The 19128-nt window shown below is 35.5% G+C and overlaps 1 protein-coding gene and 1 non-coding gene across 2 annotated transcripts; one reads left to right on the plus strand and one right to left on the minus strand.

Moving 5' to 3' along the window:
• The first annotated feature begins 1045 nt into the window (after window positions 1-1045).
• On the plus strand, window positions 1046-16576 carry LOC102602167 (protein DEFECTIVE IN MERISTEM SILENCING 3-like). Its single transcript, XM_006350569.2, has 8 exons — window positions 1046-1210; window positions 8613-8750; window positions 8947-9061; window positions 9479-9716; window positions 10613-10804; window positions 10902-11222; window positions 12032-12254; window positions 16221-16576. Exons 1-8 carry the CDS (start codon window positions 1046-1048, stop codon window positions 16263-16265), a joined length of 1437 nt encoding a protein of 478 aa, XP_006350631.1. The 3' UTR covers window positions 16266-16576.
• Window positions 16577-17458: 882 nt separating this feature from the next.
• Window positions 17459-17530, minus strand: TRNAQ-CUG (transfer RNA glutamine (anticodon CUG)). The gene has a single exon. It is a non-coding gene; the product is annotated as a tRNA-Gln (tRNA).
• Window positions 17531-19128: the final 1598 nt, after the last annotated feature.

A 19128-nucleotide genomic window follows, 5' to 3' on the forward strand; every position in this document is an offset into this window, starting at 1 on the left:
CATATTTGGGCTATGACTGTACTATCAAGTCTTAAGACTGATGGTACATTCAACCAAGAACGTCTGTTGTAGTATCTAAGACTTAAAAGACTGAAGTCTTGTTACTCTTTTGATTTAAAATTAGCAACAGACCGTTGGCCATTGAGTGTTATATACACCTTAATCGAAATGATTTGGGGTAGTACTTTAGCATCTTCAATAGTCAACAGTTATTTGGGTCTTAACACCTTTCTCGTATTACCTCCTATGGTGAAGAAGATTAGTGAAGTAGCCTTTCTTACTGGACAACCTAACGAAGAATGATTTGATCTGCACCAAAAAACAATAAAATCAACAATTCTAGATACAAGTATAGCAGAATAAATCTCCAAATTCGTTCGAGACCTCCCAAATATGAATTAATAGTGCAAATCGATGATAAAACACATTCTGTGCATGTTTGAATCATCAAATTACCATTCTAAGGTTGTTTTTACAAAATGTTATCGTGGTCAACTCTAAACTTATAAAAAGACTAAAACTAGCTAAAGGGTCCAAATCTTCTCTGAACCTCTTGAAAATCATGTCAATTTTCCATGTGAGTCATAAGTTATCATTCAAACCTAGTGAAATCATCAAAACTAGAAATTGACCTTGTTAACTTCAAATATTGATTTTGGTCAAACTTTTCAAGTTTCAAAACTGAAAGAACTCACCTAAAATATATTCAATCATCTCAAAAATCGTGTCATCCATTCTTTCAAGTCACAAAATGTTATACAATGTTATATGAAGGGTCAATTAGGGTATTGAAAAATTATTTTGAAAACTTTTATCATGAATTAATTTGAACTAAATATTGATCCTAAATTTGATGGACTAAAATAAATTAAATGAACTAATAAATAAGCATATCAATAATCAAATCAGACTTAAGCAAATTGTACGAGTTATGATTTGCTATTTTTGACGCTTCTAGAATAAAAAAATAAAAAAATACTAACAAAAATATTGAAAATTATGTACACGTGTAGAGTGTGAGTTATTAGTTTTCATGACCAAATAAATGCCAAAACGCCTTCATTTCCGAAGCCCTATATTCACTTTGCTGTCAGAACTCCTCCACTCTTCCCCCCCTAACGGCGCTGCTCTCACTCTTCTCGGAATCTCCGGCGACCCAACGATGGACGGCGGCCAACGGAGAATGTCGATAGACAATGAGAAGGTTCAGGTTCTCTCTTTCCCTCTTCCCTCCCCCTCTGTTTTACCTTCGATTTTTTAGTGAATTAAGTGACTTTTCTACTCAATTGAAATGCTCATTCTGTCAATTGAGTTTCAGGATAAGTGATATAAACCATAAAAATACTTAATTAATGCTAATGGGCACCGATAAAGCCTTCATGCAGCTGTTCTGATAAAATTCTTCGTCAACTTCGATGTTCATTTGGCTGTTAGTTTAAGGTATCAGGGAATTTAGGGTTCTAGTTAGAGATTTTTGTGATATTCAACTGTATATCAATATACATCATGATTACGTAGGAAGGAGGATGTTAGGATCTAGTTGAAATGGAAATTTTACAAAGCAAGAGCGGTGAGGTGAAAACCGTGACATGCTTTTCCTTTAAAGAAAAGGTCTCTAATAAAATCCACCAGTTCCTTTATCGCCCGGGTTTATCGATCCTCAAGCCTCTTCAATATTTAGCTTCCCTTTCCTTTTTAGAGCCAGAGTTCTTTTTCTTTTCATTCACTAAAAATTAAAATGAGTTAAAATATCCTTGACTGAGGATCCAGGGGCTGGGAAGCCTCAGGAAGAAGTAAATCTGATGACTTCACTAAGTAGGGATGGCAACTGGGTGGAGCGGGTTTTGTCTTATGCGGGGTGGGGCGGGTTTGACTTTATGTGGGGTGGGCCGGGTCGGGGCGTTTGAAACTCTTTTGAAAAGAAATAATGCGGGTGCGGGGCAGGTTGTGGGTTCTTTCACTTAATTCCGTCCCTGTAAACATAGCTTCATTTTCCTTGAATAAGGGTTACATAATATGTTATATGATAGTTGAAACTAATTAAAAATGAAATATAGAATCAAAATTAATTTGAAGTCATATTTAGGTTAAGTGCTCAAATTTAAATATTTAATAGACTTCTAATATTAATAGAATGGTACTAGTTAGTAGTTAGTTTGAGACAAGTTCACAACTCTTATAGTATTTAAAAATCACAATAAACATACTCATATAAATAGCAAAAAATTATTTTCTTAATTTGATTAATTTGACATATTTTCTCTTACTGCACAAATATATTTATAATTTCATTGTACACTGTAACAAAATGATAAGCAAAAAGAGAAACAAAGAAGGACAAAATAGGATACAAATTAAATATTTCTGAAACTAGGAATGATAATGAGAGAAAACTATTGCTTTGATTTAGTGTTAAATTTGATGGTTGATATCTTTATTGATTTTGATTGGTTTTTCAAAAAAAAAAATTCTTTCTAAAACACATAAATTATTAAGTTCTTATAAATTAAATAGTATCTCAGAACAGTAACGATATTAAATAGTATCTGGATAGGGGAAAAAATGAATTGAAATTTGAGGCAAGTTATAATTGCATGATTTAGACAAATAAAAATGAGAATAATTAAGTGGGGCGGGGCTGAGTGGGTTGAAAATGCAAAAAAATGTTATGGGGGGCGGGGCGGTTTGCGGGGCAAGCTCAACCTGCCCCGCACCGCCCCATTGCCACCCCTATCACTAAGACAACAACTCAGAATATGGTGGAACACAGTGTCTTGGATTCTGGTTGACTGTAGCGAAAGAAAGGAACTCTAGATGTTTTGAAGACAAAGCAAACTCCATACAGCAGACCAACTCTAACTGTACACTTTTGTTATCTTTTTGGTGCTAGGAAGAATTTGTAAATGAAGCAGAATCAATACTTTGCACCTTAGAATCCCTACAAGATTAGAAACAGATTATTCTGTTGGTTTTTACACACCTATACCTGTACATTTTTCAGCACTTGGTTGGTGCTTTTGTTATAATGAAATAACATTTTCTATAAAAAAGAATATGGAAGAGAAATATACAATGAAGGACAAAACGTATTACATGTTTGGCCAATCAGACCTACATCCACAAGTGGAGAGGAGCAATTCACTATTTCAGTGATGGCTATTAAGAGTAAAGAAGAGCTGACACTCTAATAGAAAGATTTAGAAGATAGAATAACCTCACATAATACTGTCACAAAATGCTCACAAAGAGGTTTACTCTTTTTTGTTTGTTTGTTCAAAAGACGAGGCCCCACAGGGCTATTTTATTTATAAGTTAAATGATCAAAACAAAGTAAAGGAAAAAGGAAAGTGTACTCAGAACCAAATGAAAGCAGAAGGAAAGAAGCTCTATTCTAGAAAGTGCTAGGAAAAATCTGCTCGGAGAGGCACTGCACTCCCACTTTGAGCTTTGATTGCGGTGCTTGAGCTGAGCACATCGTTGCCGTTAAAGATCAAGAGTTATATTTGTATAACCCAGATTGTAATTTACCATTTTGTTATCTGGTATCTTTTCTGTTGTCCAACTGTATTTGGTCTTGTTGTAAATTGTATTTTGTTTCCTGTTAATCCTGCTACAATTTAGCAAATAAAGCTTTTGAGACATCCTGTAGGCTTTTAAATCCCAGTGCACCTTCATCATAAGGATGACATAGCACAGTCCAAGAAGTTCAATGTTTGCTAGAATTTCTTATTGAATTACTCCCGAAAAACTTAGCAAACATCCTGTGATAACCTCTGCAAGAGGGTCAGTCACAAGCTTACAACAGTCTGACAACAAATGTATGGGGTTGCTTTGTAAGATATGTTTAACGAGAGTGATTCTCCCACCAATAAATAGCCATTTTCCTATCCAGGAAAAGAGTTTGTTACTCACTTTATCAGTGATTTCTTTGTAATGTGCATTCTTCCTCCTGCTATAGTAGGTTAGCACCCCTAAGTATGTACAGGGGAACACTTCTCTTGGAATTCTTGTAATTTTGTTCACCAATGTCACCACCTCATCCTTTGTGTTTTCATGTGTATACACTGCAGTGCACTCTTTCCTTTGTTAATCAACTGTCCACTCACTTTCTCATATGTAGCCAATGTTTCCATCACCAATTTTAAGGAATATTCTTTTGCTGAAGTGCAAATTTTAGTATCATCAGCCTATGCTAAGTGGTTGATGTATGGGATCCACTTTGGCATTCCAAATCCTCTGAACTTCTCATCCTTGTGTAAGGCGTTGAAGGCTCTTGACATGCATTTAGCAGCTATGATAAATAAAGTTGCTTCACTCCCCTAGTAGATTTAAAGAAACCCTGTGGCTTACCATTCATTAGAATAAAATACCTATTGTTAGAGATTATTCTGTATACCATGTCAATTAGCAAATCTCCAAAAACCATTCTTCTTAGCACTTTAGTCAGGAACAACCATGAAACTCGATCATATGCTTTGTCATGTTCAGCATTATCACTGCTGGGTTACCCTTTATCTTAATATCATGCACAATTTCTTGTACCAATAATATATACTCAACTATGCTTCTTCCTTCCATAAAACCTGCTTGCTGGAGAGATGATTGTTGCCAGTAGGTATACCAGTCTTTCATGTATGGTCTTGGAGAAAATCTTTCATGTGAGTGAGGTTGCTCAAACTGATCTGAAAAGGTCACAATATCTACCCAGTTAATGAAGTTTTAAATTTGGAGGAGCTGGCTGATATCATGGGCTGCAACATTGGCTCATTTCCTTCCACTTATTTGGGTCTTCCTTTGGGTGCTCAGCATAAATCCACTGAAATTTGGACAGGGGTTATTGGAAAGTTTGAGAAGAGGTTGGCAACATGGCAAATGCAATACCTCTCCTTTGGTGGTAGAGTAACACTTATCAATAGTGTTCTAGACAGTTTACCTACTTATTACATGGCCTTGCTCCCAATGCCAAGTGAGGTTATAGAACAGATTGACAAGATAAGAAGGGACTTCCTCTGGAAAGGCAACACAGAGAAACACAAATTTCATCTCATCAAATGGGAGAAGGTCACACAACCAAAATACCAAGGAGGTCTTGGCATTAAGAACCTTGCAGCCCACAACAAAAGTATGATGATGAAGTGGCTTTGGAGATACAACTTGGAAGACGCAGGGCTCTGGAAAGAGGTCATCATAGCTAAGCATGGAAGGCTGAATCAATGGTGCTCAAATATTACTACACTTCCTTACGGAGTGGGACTGTGGAAGAGTATTAGGATGTTGTGGGATACATTTGATCAGAACGCTTACTTTGAATTGGGCAATGGTGTACTCCTAAAATTTTGGACAGACAAATGGCTTGGAAATACCACTCTTCAGGAGGATTTCCCAGATCTGTTTAGAATTGCTCAAGATCCCAATTCTATTATTTCTGCTAATAGAGAAGGGATCAATTGGGATCTAAGATTTAGAAGAAATATGCACGATTGGGAAGTGAATGATCTGGTAGACCTTTTTGCTAGACTACAACATCGTCACATTAATCTCCAGGCAGCTGATAAGCTCAAATGGGGACACCAGAAAGGAGTTTATACAGTCAAGGAAGGGTATCAACAGTTGTGCTCTAGAAACCCCGTGATAGCTAACTGGCCCTGGAAACTCATTTGGAGGACCAAGCTACCACCTAAGGTAGTTTTTTTTACCTGGATAGCTCTATATGAGGCATGTCTCACCCAAGACAACATAAAGAAAAGAAAAATCCAATTCCCAAACAGATGCTATATGTGCAAAAAAGAGGCTGAAACCCCTAGACACCTTCTTCTTCATTGTGAGGTGGCCTCAGAATTATGGAGCATGTTTTTTTGTCTCTCTGGCATCAATTGGACCACACCCCTCACTGTTAAGGATGCATATGAGAGTTGGAGTCTATGGAAAGTTGACAAAGCCATCAAGAAGATCTGGATTATGATACCTGCTTGTATTTTTTGGTGTATTTGGTTAGAGAGGAACAAGAGATGTTTTGATGGAGAGTCAACTGCTTTAGGCATTTTGAAGACTAGGTGCACTGAAAATTTGTTTAGTTGGACCAACTTGTATCATGCTGTTAATGCAGAACAACTTCAGGATTTTACTAACTCATTAGCTCTGGCTTAGATAGTTTGTATAGTTAGCCAGAGATTTTTTTGTAAGCTCAAATGCCATATCTTGTAAATTTTGTATCTTCTTGATGCTGTTATTAATACCACTTATCTTATCAAAAAAAAGGTCACAATATCCATTTTGGGCAATAACACCAGATTTATGCATGTGACAGTGACATGTCCTGGTAATTCATGTCACAGAAGAAAAAATGCACCATTGTTAGCACATCTGTTTCAATTATGTCCGAACAGTATCGGTAGAGCTTCCCAGTGAAACCATGTGGACCACCTGAACTATCTACATTTAGACTAAAACAACTCTTCACACCTTCTATCTCTGGAATTTCATGAATCTAATTATTCAGTTCTGCATTAATCAGTTGAGGTATATGATTCAGTATCATCTCAAAGTTTGTTGGAATGTGATCCTCAACAATTGATCTGTGTAAAACGTTATAGCCTCCTGCATGATATCCTCCTCCTTATCCAGCAAGTTCTCATTAGGATCTTTAATCTTCTTGAGTTGTAGTTTATTTCTCTTATCAGTTACATGAGAATGAAAGAACTTGGTGTTCCTATTCACCATTTTTAAACCACTGCATTCCAGTTTTTTGCTTCCAAAACTTTTCCACCATATCATAGAATTTTATCAGTTCAGCACTTCAGCTTGTACATTTTTGTAGCCTCTTCCTGTTTCCATGGGTAGGATTTTGTTCAAATTCCGGCTCATGGACCTTAACTACTACTTCTAGAGTTTGCTATCTGTTTGAGTATGTCACCATATGTATTGCTACTCCTTTTAGGCAATGCCTTACTGACCTTCTTCAAATTATTATGTACAATAACCATAGAGTCTGGACCAAAGTTCCCTGACCAATTTTGTCTGACTACCTCCCAGAATGTCTCATATTCCACCCAAAAAATTATGAAATCTGAAAGATTTCTTAATTACTCTACTATCCTCTTTGTAATGTGTTAAGAGAGGTGCATGATTAGATCCTTGTTTAATTAAATGTGCCACTTCCAGGTTAGGAAACATACTCATACCTGATTACGCAAACATTTATCCAGTCTTTTAGAAATGCAAGTTTCATCTGATCTACCATTCAAACAAGTGAGCATGCTACCAGTGAAGTGAATCCCGTATCTGATAATTGACATTCAGTTAGGCAGCAAGAAGTCTTCAGTTTCAGCCCACCAAACTTCTGATATTCATCCACAATCACATTAAAATCTTCCCCTACTAACCAAGGAGTTCGTATTTGAGTAGATTGATCATAAAGTGCATCCCAAAGTTCTATTCTACTATCTCTGTCATTACTAGCATATTTCTGTAATCTGAGTCAATTGTAATGTTAATACCTGGTCCGTGTCCATCATTATTTTAACTTGAAATTCATCTATCACAAAAAACTAGATTTTCCCATTGATATTATGCCTTTTTGTTCCCATTATTAACCACTGTCTGTACTACGTGTCTAACATGTTTAAAAGGCTCCATCAGAACTATAAAGTTGAAGTGTTTTTGTCTATTCATCACAGCAACTCTTTCAAAGGCATGTTGAGTTTTTACCAACCTTATATTCAATATTAGTGAATTATTCATTGGTGAGTAGCTTTGGCACCTGCAAACCTTGTTTGCTTGTACACTCCTTGCTGGCTTAGGAGGCACACTCTTATCTCTGGTTGCTTTTGTTTGTCTGTTTTCTTTCCTTGCATTTTAGGTGTGTCTAAGTGATCGACCCTGTTGTTTCTGGCCTCTTCCTTTTGTATGCTTGTATTGTTTTACACTGTCACTTCATCATCATCTCCAATATCTATTTGATCCTCCTTGTTGTCTTCCCCATTTACCCCCCTTGTTTCAAAATTCTTAGCAGCTATCTGGCCTTTGTCCATATATGTTTCTGGATCAGAGTTTTGTGATCTCTCCTGTATCCCCTTCTCTTTGTCTTGACTATTGATGTGTCTGATGTATTTGATTGTGTCTCTTCATTCTCCTGTTCTTATGCTCTACTCATGCCTTCTTGAACTCTTCTGCCAGTTACTCAGGTGGGTTTCTCCTCTGATGGTTCAACATCAGGATTGTTTTCATTGATACCATCCTCAAATTTATCCTCTTTCTCATAATGTATCATATTCCCGTTATGATCCTAGATTTCTCCCTTGTCTTGTTTCTCTTGTTCCTTCTCGTCATTATTTTGCGTTAGCTCCCTCTGGCTTTGAACTATCACTATCAACGACACCATTGATATCTTTGTTCAACCTTCATTATATATTTTCAGAAGGAAAGTATATTTTATGTTCCTCCTAAATGAAACAAAGATAAAAAATATTGGCAAGTACGATTTCTGCTTTACTATTACTTGTTACACTGTATATATGGTGAGAACTCTAGGACCTTAAAATAGACACTTGTTGAATCTTTTCTTAATAAGCAATTCTAATAAACTGATGTTTGCTTTTACGTTTCTTTTCCAGCTGCCAATCAGTCCTAAGGCATTAGTTGTGCATGATCCATCGCTCAATCAAGGAGGCCAGATTAATTCCCCCGTTTTTGCCGCCAATCGTGACCCAATGCAAAATGGATCTGCTGAGGCAGTTATCTGCAATTCCAAGGTTGTTAAGATTATGAAAGATATCTGCCTAGTTTATTTTATTTCATTCATGGATGTATTACGCACAATAGTCTTGATAAGAGGTATAGATATGTGTACTTATATCCGTCTTTGAGATGATATCATGATAATGCACATGATAATATATTGTGTAGTAGATGGGTCAATTTCATGACTCTGTCATTTACTTCTGGCAGAAACTTGAGGATGCAATGCAGGAGATTGGTCTTAAAATTAAACACCATGAAGATAATGTCAAATTCTTGAAGGCTCAGAAGAACAGGTTGGATGATTCAATTTTGGATATACGAGGTACTGTTTACTTCTTTTCAAGTTAATTAGGTGTGCTGCAAATTGCATGTACAAAATTTTAGAAGGTTACTGTAGCTATTTTGTTTTTCAGTATCCTAGAACATAATGCTTGTACTCTGTCTTTATGGGAAGGAAACAATCAAACATTGCAAGATTTTCATATCAAGGGACGTATTTGTCATTTCAAGTAAATATGGATTTTGTGATGCCTGTACCAGTACCACAAAATATCAGCCATCGGCTTGTTTGAGTAACAGAGGCCTAATATATTGTTCATGGGTTTAATGTTGTGTATTGCCTTTTTAAAAGCACTCCATGTAGACTATAATATTCATTTTAACAGTTTTTCTTTCCCTTTTTGCATATGCCTTGCACTGTTCCCCAATTTTGATTCCTTGTGCTTGTGGTGTATTGTAGTTGTTCTTGGCAAGACTCATTCAGCAAGTGAAACTGGTTCTGAAAATAAGGAATCTTCCAATGGGCAGAATGAGGAGGAGACCATTGAACAAATCTTAAGTTTTGATAAATCTGCAGCTTCCATCTGTGTCCAGCTGCAAAAGCGTACTGGAACTCAGATTACTCATATTCCATTTATGAAGGACATGATAGGAATTGTTGCTTTGCTTGGGAAGGTTGATGATGATAATCTCAGCAGGTTAGTTTTACCAAAAAAAAGATAATCTCAACAGATTAGTTTAACATAGCATCCAGTAATTGCTGGTGTTCTCTACAAAAAATAGATAAAGTAGAAAAAGGAATAAGCTGTTCTATGAGTCCACTTTCTATGCTAGCTCTCTATAGACATGTTCAAGAAATTATAGCATTTGTTCACTCTGTCCCAATCAAGATGACAGTATGTGGCTGCATGAAGGTGAAGACTTTTTTGAAACTGTGCACGAAGGTGAAGACTTTTTTACAACTGTGCATAAAGGTGAAGACTTAAGACAAAAAGTTTGATATGTTCTGGTCTTTGAATCCGTCACAGGTATACTTAGAGTGATTAGGGTTTGGAGATCGCGAATTAGGGTAGAAGGTTCGTTGGTAGTTGAACATCTCTCACTTTCTTACGAGATAGGCTTGGTGGTCGTACCAACTATATTATTATTATTATTAATAATAGTAATGATATCTATATTTTACTTTTATCCCCTCACTGGGTATCTTTTTGTTATTAAAACTTTTGAACCTTCACTTTGTAAAATTGACCTGGGAATAACCCCTTAGCATGTGAGACACTTTTGTGTATGATAATGAGCATCTCTTTGCTTAAATTAGGTCTTGCCGTGACGTAGGAGTTAGAATCTGAATAGTTCTCTCTGCATTTTGAGAATAGAAGATGAAAGAAGCATGGCGTTTAAAGAATGTTAGAGTGGGTTAAAGTCCCACTATGGATGTGTAGTTTGCATATATGGACTTGGGTAATCCCTCCCTCATAAGCTATATTTTGGGGTTGAGTTAGGCCCAGGTGCCATATCTTTACCAAAGAAGTAGGCAGATAATGGAAGTTCACTGTATTATGACTGACATTTGTATCATAATCTTGAAATTCAGAACTCTCTCGGATTATCTTGGGCTCGAAACCATGTTAGGAGTTGTTTGCAAGACGCGTGATGGACATAAAGCACTGGAAACATATGATAAGGAAGGTCTTATAAATAAAAGTTCTGGTCTTCATGGACTTGGAGCTTCAATTGGGAAACCTTTGGATGATCGATATCTCGTAATCTGTCTTGAGAACTTAAGGTTTGATATTATGATGATCTCTTCTTGCAAATGCTACTCATATTCTTTAGCACTTCCTTACTCTCTTTTCTTTTTCCTTTTTGAATTATCGTTTTAGACCATACGCTGGCACATTTATTGCTGATGACCCTCAGAGGAGGCTTGACATAAAGAAGCCAAGATACCTCAATGAGGAAACTCCTCCTGGTTTTCTTGGTTTTGCTGTCAATATGATCAATATTGACACTGCGAACTTATATTGTGTTACAAGCACTGGTCATGGCCTGAGAGAGACCCTCTTCTATAGACTCTTCTCACATTTGCAAGTATACAAAACAAGGGCTGACATGCTGCAGGCGCTACCTCTTATAGCTGATGGAGCCATATCGTTGGATGGTGGGATCATAAAGAGTGGTGGTATATCTTCCCTAGGCGAGAGGTAAAGAGGCTTGTCTTAAATAGTTTCATTATTTCATTCATAAATTTTTCTTTCTTTCATAGTTCAACTTGTTTGTGAAGATACCCTAAAGAATTGATTGCCTATCAACTTGTTCCTTTTTGAGTATCAAGTAATATACTTGATCTCTAACTTTGCGCCTTAATTGGAAATCTGATGTTATTTTGTGACCATGTTGCTTGACCTTTGTGGAGTTTAGTAGTTCGACCTTTCACTAACTTCCTCTTTCAATCTGCATAGAATGGTGTATGAAATCATGTTCTTCTCTTTCTATATTCATTTCAAAATGATTAACAGACCATTGGCATCTTTAATGAATCATTATTCTTTTAAAAAAGGTGTGTGGGGGGGGGGGGGGGGGGGTGTGTGTGTGTCTACAACACATTTTAGAAGTTAATCAGGAAAGATTATCTATAATATTATATTCTGGTGGAGGAGTTTTCAGGATTTATCACGTTCAGAGTCTTAACACATTTTAGATTTACCTAAATGATGTTTGTCAATTATTGATATCTTAATCTCACTGTCTCCTAGGAGTTGTTTTTAATCCTACTCCTATGTTCATATATCATATGTATTTGAGTTTGTATGTTTATATATTAGATGTATTTGAATTTGCAGCACAATTTATTTTTCTTGTTGATTGCTTCACTGAATCATTATCCTCTCTACCTTCCCAAGGTAGGGGTAAGGCTGCCCAGACCCCACTTGTGGGATTTCACTGGATATGTTGTTTGTTTGTATTGCATCACTGAATCATTTGGATTCTTTCTTTCTCGTGTACATTTAAGGGAAGTCAAGATCAAATTTCCAAAGAGTTCTGGAAGGCCGAATGTACCTGAAAACTATTATGAGACTGAGAACCGGATGAAGGAGCTGAAGTGGAAAAGGGCAAGATTTGTGGATGATTTACAGAGAGAACAAACATTACTGGACCATGCAAAGTTCAACTTTGAAATAAAGAAACAAGAGTTTGTCAAGTTTCTTGCACAAAGCTCATCCTATGTTTCAGCGGTAATTATTTTTAGTGTTTCTAGTTAGACTATGCATGCTAATCAATGATTTATTCGTAATAATTTGTGTTGTTGATGCCAAGCAAATATAAATTAAGTCATCTCTGGGTTGGTTTAGGTAGCTTGAGGATTTCTAACTTGATCCTTGTTGCCCTTACATCCTGCTTTAATTGATTGACGATGTCATTTGATACTGCAAGCTATGCTTAAATTTTATCATGCTAGCAGAGAACTCTGCATGGAAAGCGATGCTATTTTTTTTTCCCTTTTTAGAACTTTAAAGCTTGTGCTTGCTTTGGTATGCCTGTTACAGATGTTCTCTTTGAGCAGTCCAAAGATGTAGATATATAGGAAGTGAAGTGCTTTTTTTTTTTTTAGTTTAAGCCATCACCTTAGGTTGTGGGTCTGAGGTGTGGGGGGTTTTGCTTGAACCCCGACCATGTTAATTAAATAGCAAAAATATGTATAATGACAAGAGGGGGACATGGAACCTTGCCTCAAGTCTACAAAAAAAGATTGCACAACAATCTTGCTAGGAAAGGGAGTAGCCTATAAACAATCATTTCCAAATATCCAAAAAGAACTTTAACTAACAAAGAAGTTACATTTTTCATAAACCATTGGTAATTTTTGCTACAACAATTTCATGAGAAAAGGACAAGTTTTTTTCTTGGATGCAGTAAAACTGTCCTTTTTCAATTGAAGATGCTCATATTCTAACCTCATTACAGATGAGAGAGAACACATTTGCTTCTAGTTTGTGAATGTGAATGGCTCTTTTTTTTTTTTGATAAAAGTGAATGTGAATGGCTCTTTCCTTCAACTGACCAGTTCCTTCTCGTTTGGAGGTGCTAATAAATTTCCTATTTCCCCACTTACTGTTCCTGATAGCCTCTGAATAGGGAATGTCTTTGTTTGTCAATCTTGAATTGAATGTCGATGGTAGAGAGGCATTTATGAATCTGCCTATCTTGTTAGCAATGTCCTTCCACCCAACATTAAAAGCTAGTCAGGGATGACAAGTGCAAAACTTCGTGCACGTAGGTTTGGCATCTACATAATTGCTTCCTTGTATTTGGAGTCCTCTAGTAGCAATATCTGAAATTTTGGACATTGTTAGGCAAGACAAATGATGAGCTTGGGAAGGATCTTTTGCAGAACTTACTGTAAAAGAATGGTCTAATTTATGTGCACTTCTGCTTAAGTAATTTGCTACAAGAGGAGACATGGATAAATAGAAAATTTAGTAGTTCTGGTATTAAATAGTCAATCTGTTGCGATGTTTTCCCTGATCCCTGCATCAAATGTGTCTGTTCTAAGCTTTTAGGGTCGAAAGACTGTTTTCTGCATAATGTTTTGATCTCCTAGTAATAGTGGTAAGAATTCATGAGAGAGAAAATATTGAAGAAATGAGTGGAATATATGTTAAGGGTACCAAATGAAGACCAAGAGTAGATTAAGGATGCAATTTAGGAAGATATGGATAACAGGTTCCTTGTATATCAACTGGACTGTTTGTAAAGAAGAAATTGGAGTTGTTTCAAATGACGAACATAGCGATACTACATAGTATAAACTGTACATGTTTGTGAAACCTAGCTTTTTACCGTAGAATGCAAATGCCGAATATGTAGAATCTATTGGGGAATCCCATCCGCACTTGATTGGAAAAATTAGTATAGTCGGTCTTGTTTTGATTCGGGAGAAAATCTTTTTAAAAGGCATCTTGGCCTAAGAGGACTGAGAACTATAAGGCAAGCACCAAAACGCTAGCACAAACTGCTCCCACATACACTTATGATAAGGGAGGGTGGGGACAACTAGGCCACCACTTTTACCCTTAAGAGGCTAAGGTCCAAGGGGCTCCTACAGGAAGTACGCTTCACCCAGAAAGTTACTCAGAATTCCTATCAAGGACGTTCCCTACTATTCATTTCCTAAATTCCTTTCACCTTAACTAGCTAACTCAAAACAAATTGAGTGTAGCCATGGATTCTTTTCTAGGACTTCAAGATATCTCGAGAGTTGAAGAGGAGAAGCTCCAATCAGAGTTCTGAGATCATTGCAATCGCTTTGCATGGTGTGGGGCTTGAACCTGCGACCTAAGCCACAAATCCTCCACCTTTTGCCACTTGAGCTAGGCCTTGGGGGCAAATGAAGACCAAGTATATTAAGGATGCAATTTAGGAAGATCTGGATAACAGGTCCCTGGTGTATTACCTGGACTGTTTGTAAAGAAGAAATTGGAGTTGTTTCAAATGACGAACATAGCGATACTACATAGTATAAACTGTACATGTTTGTGAAACCTAGCTTTTTACCGTAGAATGCAAATGCCGAATATGTAGAATCTATTGGGGAATCCCATCCGCACTTGATTGGAAAAATTAGTATAGTCGGTCTTGTTTTGATTCGGGAGAAAATCTTTTTAAAAGGCATCTTGGCCTAAGAGGACTGAGAACTATAAGGCAAGCACCAAAACGCTAGCACAAACTGCTCCCACATACACTTATGATAAGGGAGGGTGGGGACAACTAGGCCACCACTTTTACCCTTAAGAGGCTAAGGTCCAAGGGGCTCCTACAGGAAGTACGCTTCACCCAGAAAGTTACTCAGAATTCCTATCAAGGACGTTCCCTACTATTCATTTCCTAAATTCCTTTCACCTTAACTAGCTAACTCAAAACAAATTGAGTGTAGCCATGGATTCTTTTCTAGGACTTCAAGATATCTCGAGAGTTGAAGAGGAGAAGCTCCAATCAGAGTTCTGAGATCATTGCAAATATGATGCAACAAACTTGGAACCACACTCGCGGTGTGGAAGAGAGGAATGAGTCTCTCCTCCACAAATGAAGGGAACTAACTGCATGGGTCGCCCCCATAGCTTCGTATTCCTAGAATAGAAGAGTATGTCGACTATTTGTTTTTTTAGAAGGCTTAAATTAATGTGGATGCAAAGTAGTGTGTTTTAATTTAGGGTGTTCTTTGTCTTCTTTTAGTGGAGATCTATTATGATGCCTGCTGAAGATAGACTCCTATCTATGCTCAATGTTATCAAAAGCAAAAAGCGCAAAAAAGTTCTAAGGTCCATTGGCGCTTTAGTGCAAAGTGCAAATAGAGCATGGGCTTTAATGCAAAATGCTGCAAAGAGAGAAAAAAATATAATTATATATATGCTTAGTTCAAGACTAATAATTATAAGTAGAATAACAAATCAAAAAACAAAGAAATTGAAAAAAAAAAACGATAAAGTGAAATATCAATTGTTTAGTGTCACCTCTTCATAAGAGGTTCATTGACAAGGAAAAGTATGCCTTAGAATCTTGATGATGACAGTGTTGAGCGTTTCAGGGCTTAAGCGCGCTATGCCAACTATTTTGTTTGGTTTTATTAATTATGTTTGCATGTATGGCAAAAACCCTGTTTGAAAACGTTGACTACTTATGCTATTATAATACTGATAAAGGCTTATTTGTATAAATGTGCTGAAAATGTTATTCTTTCCTTTTTTTTCTTTCTATAGTGGAGATAGTCGCACAAAATGACAGACATATTATTAAAGGACTCTACCTTTGCTTCCTTATCCTTGATAGCTAGATGTGAACCTTCACGAGTGGAGAAAAAGCACCTAGTCTATCTTACACCCCTCATGCTAGACAGATGTATAATATGATTTTGACTCTGATGGACCTTGTAGATTCCATATAGTTGTAAGCTTTTAGGCATAAAATGCAAGATGATTTTTACTCTTCATAGAATCCATTACAGAGATGTAAGAAAGGTAGTCAATACTCTACCTACATATTTCTCCTTCACTGCTATTCTTTGTAAATAAAGTTATCCGTCCTTATAAAATGAAAAAGAGGATATCAGTTTACACTTCTTTTTTGACAGGATGTATTATTTACCAGTTGTACCTTATGAAGTTTTGCTCTCAATGTATGACCTATTGTCTCCGTGTATGCAGCCTCAGTTTCCAGCAGGAGGGGAGCGGTCAACTCCGATATCATGATTGTGTGGGAACTTTGAGACCATTTCTACATTAGACAGATGGATGTTTTATTTATCAGTTGATTTAAAGCTCCAGCTTTTAATTTATATTCTGGATAATGACCTCTTGGATAATATGTGCAGTTCAATGTCATCCTTGTTTGGGTCAATTTCAGCATTAGCAATCTGATTCATGTTTAGGTGAATTTTCATAGATGAGTGGTAGTTCGTTCATTCGGAACAGGTATACAGAAAATGTTCTATCAATGTACAGCATCGTATTAGTTATTGAACTTTCGCTTGACGCTTAAGGTTGAACCGTATTGCAACTTGCATCCCCCTGCTATTGGTTATTGATATCTAGTTTCAGTTGACAAACTGGCTATGCTTATGTTCGCTTATATATAGATTACTTATATATAGTACGTAGTACTATTTAGTTTAATTTTGTTTTGTATAATATTGGTTTGAGATGAATATGAATGTAGAAAAGTGAGGATTCATATATCTGATTTCTCATTCTTATGTCGTCACAATTCCAATAGCAAATGAAGAATATGAAAATGATGGACACCTCCATCTTTTTTCTCTTCTAAGATGAGAAAAGGCCAAATTGGACATAGAGTAAATGATGGTTCTCTTTTTATTACCACTACCTTACATACATGTGAGGAATTACATGTACTATGCATATTGATAATATTAGCAATGGAGAATTTGCATCTTTACTTGAAATTTTAATTTTAAGTAATGGTCCTTTGAGATCGCGCTAAAATGATTTTTAAAATTTTGAATTTGAAGCATGTAATAAAAATGTTTAATCATATGTTTAGATGCTAAATTGGAGTAAGTTGTAGTTGAGTGTCCAATTAAAATTTGCTAGCAAATTTGGAGGTAGCATATAACCTTCTTATATTACACAAGGATTAACTTAGCTCATGCCAAAAAAAAGTTTGAGGTTATTATCATCACATGGTAGTAAATAAAAACTCATGAATTTTCAAGTAATGTCTACACATTGTATTTTCAAGTACGACCAACTCGATAACTTCCTCCATACATTTTTACTTGCAAGTATATTAAAAATAGTTGGTCAATTTTACTTGTCAAGTTTGGAAAATCAAGAGATAATGAACAATTTTGGAGTGATTTAGTAAAATTATTCCGAACAAATAGAAATATGGACAATATTATTTGCAAAGCAAAAAAAAACACAGGTTCCACCGAGACTTGAACTCGGGTTACTGGATTCAGAGTCCAATGTCCTGACCACTAGACCATGGAACCACTAAGTGGCTATTCTTGGGCATAAATTAAATATATTTACATTTTTCAAATATTAAAGCAAAGTCTTCAATCTTCACCAATAAATATGTATTGTTATTTTCAATCAACTGCAAAATGATTTTTACTTAGCAAATGATAGATGACTTTTTTGGACGAAAAATGTAAGGATGTATATACTTTGGTAAATATTAAATTACTAGAAAATCTAGAAGTATGAGTTCAACATTATGATATTTAATATGAATTTTCAAAAAAAATCATATTCAATATTCATAAAAGTATATCAAAATAGTGAATAACTTAAAGAATTACTTAATTACATTACATACAATATTCATATATATTACTCTTATACACAAATTTAATTTGACATTACACAAATTTAAATCATATGACATTAATTTGATCCTATTCTTCTCACTCATTTTGTATAATACAATAAAATTAGAGTCATATCTCTCGAAGTTGAAGTCAAACAAATTATAATTATCACTTATATCTATCCACTTTTTCTCACCATTTCATATAATACGACAAAATTAGAGTCATATTTCTCGAAGTTAAGTCAAACAAAATCATAATTATCATAATTATTACTTACCTTACACACAAATTGAGTATCACATTAATTTGATTCACTTCTTTCCACTCGTTTCGTATAATACGATAAAATTGAAGTCATATTTCTCGAAGTCAAAGTCAAACAAATCATAACGGTCACTTACATTGATCTACTTCTTCCCATTCATTTTACATAATACGATAAAATAAGAGTCGTATTTCTCGAAGTTGAAGTCAAACAAATAATAAGTAGCACTTACGTCAATCTACTTTTTTCACTCATTTCGTATAATACGATAAAATTGAAGTTATATTTCTTGAAGGTAAGTCAAACAAATCCTAACGGTCACTTACTTTGATCTACTTCCTCCCATTCATTTCACATAATACGATAAAATTAGAGTCATATTTCTTCAAAGTTGAAGTCAAACAAATAATAAGTAGCACTTACGTCAATCTACTTTTTTTCACTCATTTCGTATAATACAACAAAATTGAAGTTATATTTCTCGAAGTTAAGTCAAACAGAATCATAGTTATCATTTATATTGATTTACTTCTTCCCACTCATTTCATATAAACGACAAAATTGGAGTCGTATTTCTCGAAATTAAAAGTTAGACCAATCATAAATATTACTTACCTTACACAAATGAAAATCGTATCACATTAATTTGATCCACTTCTTCCCACTCATTTCGTATAATACGTTAAAATTGAATTCATATTGCTCGACGTCAAAGTCAAACAAATCATAACTGTCACTTATATTGATCTACTTCTTCCCATTCATTTTACATAATACGATAAAATTAGAGTCATATTTCTCGAAGTTGAAGTCAAACATGTAATAAGTAGCACTTACGTCAATCTACTTTTTTTCACTCATTTCGTAGAATACGACAAAATTGAAGTTATATTTCTCAAAGTTAAGTCAAACATAATCATAATTATCATTTATACCGATTCACTTCTTCCCACTCATTTCATATAAACGACAAAATTGGAGTCATATTTCTCGAAGTTGAAGTCAAACA

The sequence above is a fragment of the Solanum tuberosum genome, unplaced genomic scaffold (assembly GCF_000226075.1).
Source record: "Solanum tuberosum cultivar DM 1-3 516 R44 unplaced genomic scaffold, SolTub_3.0 scf00126, whole genome shotgun sequence".
Lineage (NCBI taxonomy): Eukaryota > Viridiplantae > Streptophyta > Magnoliopsida > Solanales > Solanaceae > Solanum > Solanum tuberosum.

What these genes read in the sequence shown, in the direction of transcription:
- LOC102602167 (XM_006350569.2), top strand. Translation starts at nt 1,046, where the DNA reads ATGCCAAAACGCCTTCATTTCCGAAGCCCTATATTCACTTTGCTGTCA. An exon ending in ATCTGTCTTGAGAACTTAAG is followed by an intron (nt 10,805 to 10,901) that starts GTTTGATATTAT and finishes TTATCGTTTTAG; the next exon opens with ACCATACGCTGGCACATTTA. An exon ending in ATATCTTCCCTAGGCGAGAG is followed by an intron (nt 11,223 to 12,031) that starts GTAAAGAGGCTT and finishes TGTACATTTAAG; the next exon opens with GGAAGTCAAGATCAAATTTC.